The 2,726-nt window shown below is 33.3% G+C and overlaps 1 protein-coding gene across 1 annotated transcript in view; it reads right to left on the bottom strand.

Moving 5' to 3' along the window:
- LOC106867762 (ras-related protein Rab-8A) overlaps positions 1-2,726 on the bottom strand; it is a 41,399-nt gene that overhangs the window by 34,069 nt on the left and 4,604 nt on the right. Inside the window, exon 2 of the mRNA XM_052974337.1 lies at positions 1,842-1,902. Coding sequence (XP_052830297.1) covers positions 1,842-1,902 — 61 coding nt within the window. The remainder of the gene's footprint in view (positions 1-1,841; positions 1,903-2,726) is intronic.

The raw sequence follows: 2,726 nt of genomic DNA, 5'->3' as shown, positions 1-2,726 counted from the left end.
ACCAGCGCAGTTGTCTCTCTTACACACCACATTTGATGCTTATGCCCAACTTTTCTCTCAGGGCACTTACACTGTCATGTATGCACACTGACATTACACATCATACTAGCCTCATTTCTTTCAAGCCTACGCAAGTCCTCAGCATTCATGGTCCATGTTTAACTGCCGTGTAGTATGGCAGTTCACACACATGCATTATACAGTCTACCTTTCACCCTGAGCGAGAGGTCCTTAGTTGCTAGCAGAGGTAGGAGCTCTCAGAGAAACCACCCCCACTACAGACTTGGTTTCCTAGGTAGCAGAAGCTATAAACTACTTCAAGTTTCTCCCCCTTGCATGTGATGGAATCTGTTTTCTGTACATCTTCAGTGTTTATTGAACCAGTGCATCTGCTACACACAAAACTCTTTTCCCGGTTAGCTTTCCTTTGATATTATGTGTCCATAGCTTACACCAGGTACATTGTATGGAGCTTCAACCCACACCTTTTCTACAGATTGAGTAGGGCCATCTACTTGAAAGGGATTGTGATTTGACAGCCTTCCTACTTTTAAGACTTTGGTTTTTGCTAGGTTAACCCTATGGCCCTTCGATTCTAGACTATTAATGTTGAATTTTGTTAATATGATGTTAGGTGTCAGTTACTCGTAAATAATGCCTCTGACTGTAAGAGGAGTTACTTCAGTGTATTTCATTTCAAGATGACACTGCTTATAAGTCAGCGTTTGGTGACTTATAAGAATACTATAAATGGAGAAATGGAATTCATTGCTCCAATTACTAGTGCTTACTCTTCAAGGAGTAACATATTTTAAAACAAAGATATTTATAATTCTTAATGTTACGAAATATTCATATTAATCATGGAAAATAAGCTGACAACTTTCAGATTCATATTCGACTATTTTAGTTTACAAAAATAAAAATCATTGTTTATTGTTTCCGACACAAATATTGTGATAATAATTTACATTATATATCATATATAAGTCATTACAGTAGACTGATTTTTATATCACTGGTATTAGCAAAGTTTAGAAAATACAAAGACCTCAACTACCATATGAAGATACTTTTGTCACAAAATTATTCAAACCTATAAATTAAAATATATATATATATATATATATCCACACACACACACTATGATAAGTGTTTAGTAAACCGACTCTTATAACTTGAAGCAGTTGTATACTGTCAACTTAATGTGACAGTCCCAATATGGGAATCATACTGCTGCTATTTAGCCCTAGGAAGCTGGACCGCTTCCTGTCAGCCTTGACACATTTCCTGTGTCCTTATATTTGCGAGGGGGAGACAAGCACCCCCACCCAGCCTAATCTGCATTCAGGGACGTGTTTCTGAGTCATTGCTCATCATCAGCCTGAAGTAGCAAGACCAGCTGGCTGAAGATGTTTGTCAACCTCTTGCAAATATATATATTTCTAGGAAATGTGTCAAGGCTGACAGGAATCGGTCCAGCTTCCTAGGGCTAAATAGCAGCAGTATGATTCCCTTATTGGGACTGTCACATTAAGTTGACAGTATACAACTGCTTTATCATAACACTGCTGTTTAAATCTCTCAGTGAGATTTATAATGAGATCATTTCTAATCTTATAACTTGGTTTCAAATTTAAGTTGGTGTTTTGTTTATAACCCCATTTTACTTCTTTTATTTATGCCTGTCTCAAGGAACACTAAATAATATGTTTCTATAAAGATAAAGCTACTTCATTCATAAAATACTTACATTACACACTTTTCTAAACTGTATTCTGCATACCTTTCTAGGATGTGTAATCCAGCAGTAAAGCAAAAGAAAAAAATTTCTAACTTACCAGATTTGTAGCTTGATTTTCTTTCCATCTAGTTCTATTGTTCGAATCTTGAAATCTATACCTGATTTTAAAAATTAGTAAAATATATATTAATTGGTTTCTATTAACTTTGTAAGTACAGAACTTAGATACATAAATGACATATCTTTTATGAATTATCTTCACAAATGTGATGATTTTAAGGAAAATCATTGCTTATGATAAAATTTCTCTAGTTTACATTCTCATTCTCTGAGAGTTAGAAAGTAGGTTTGAAAAGTCACTCTTTCAAAGTTTTTGTGTATCATATACGATGTGAAACAATTCCTACAACAACAAAGACAACTTGGGAAAAATCTTCATCATCATCATTCAGCATCCGCTTTCCATGTATAAACTTTATAAATTTGTCTCCTATTCTTTAAGAAATGATAAACTAAGCCAGCTTTGAGAGGTTTTTAACATAGAAAGACAAAACTCAGTACTGTGAATCACTTAATCATTTTGGCCAATTAGAACGCATTTTAATTTCAAAACAGGTAATATTTTAAAGTATAAATGACTTTTCTTTTACAAATTAAATCTTTAGTAAGCAAAGAATCAATGATGATATTAACATTTTAGTCCACTATAAAATTACATTGTCTCTAATTAATACTGGGTAAGAAGTGATAATTTCTCATCTCATTTAGAAAGTATTTATAAATTAATTTTACATATGTAGTAGATTGCACTCAATAACTCCAGATCCATCTCGTATTTCAATGCTCCACACGATCCAAATTCTTACAAGTAAATGAACTAAATAATCATGATCAACTCTGCTTGGACAGATATATGGCACAGGCTTAGCGAACTAAATACATTATATATATGTATATATATATATATATATATATATATATA

Source organism: Octopus bimaculoides, chromosome 18, assembly GCF_001194135.2.
Source record: "Octopus bimaculoides isolate UCB-OBI-ISO-001 chromosome 18, ASM119413v2, whole genome shotgun sequence".
Taxonomy (NCBI): Eukaryota; Metazoa; Mollusca; class Cephalopoda; order Octopoda; family Octopodidae; genus Octopus; species Octopus bimaculoides.
The sequence above is the reverse complement of the archived record's forward strand: the minus strand, read 5'-3'. Positions and strand labels throughout refer to the sequence as shown.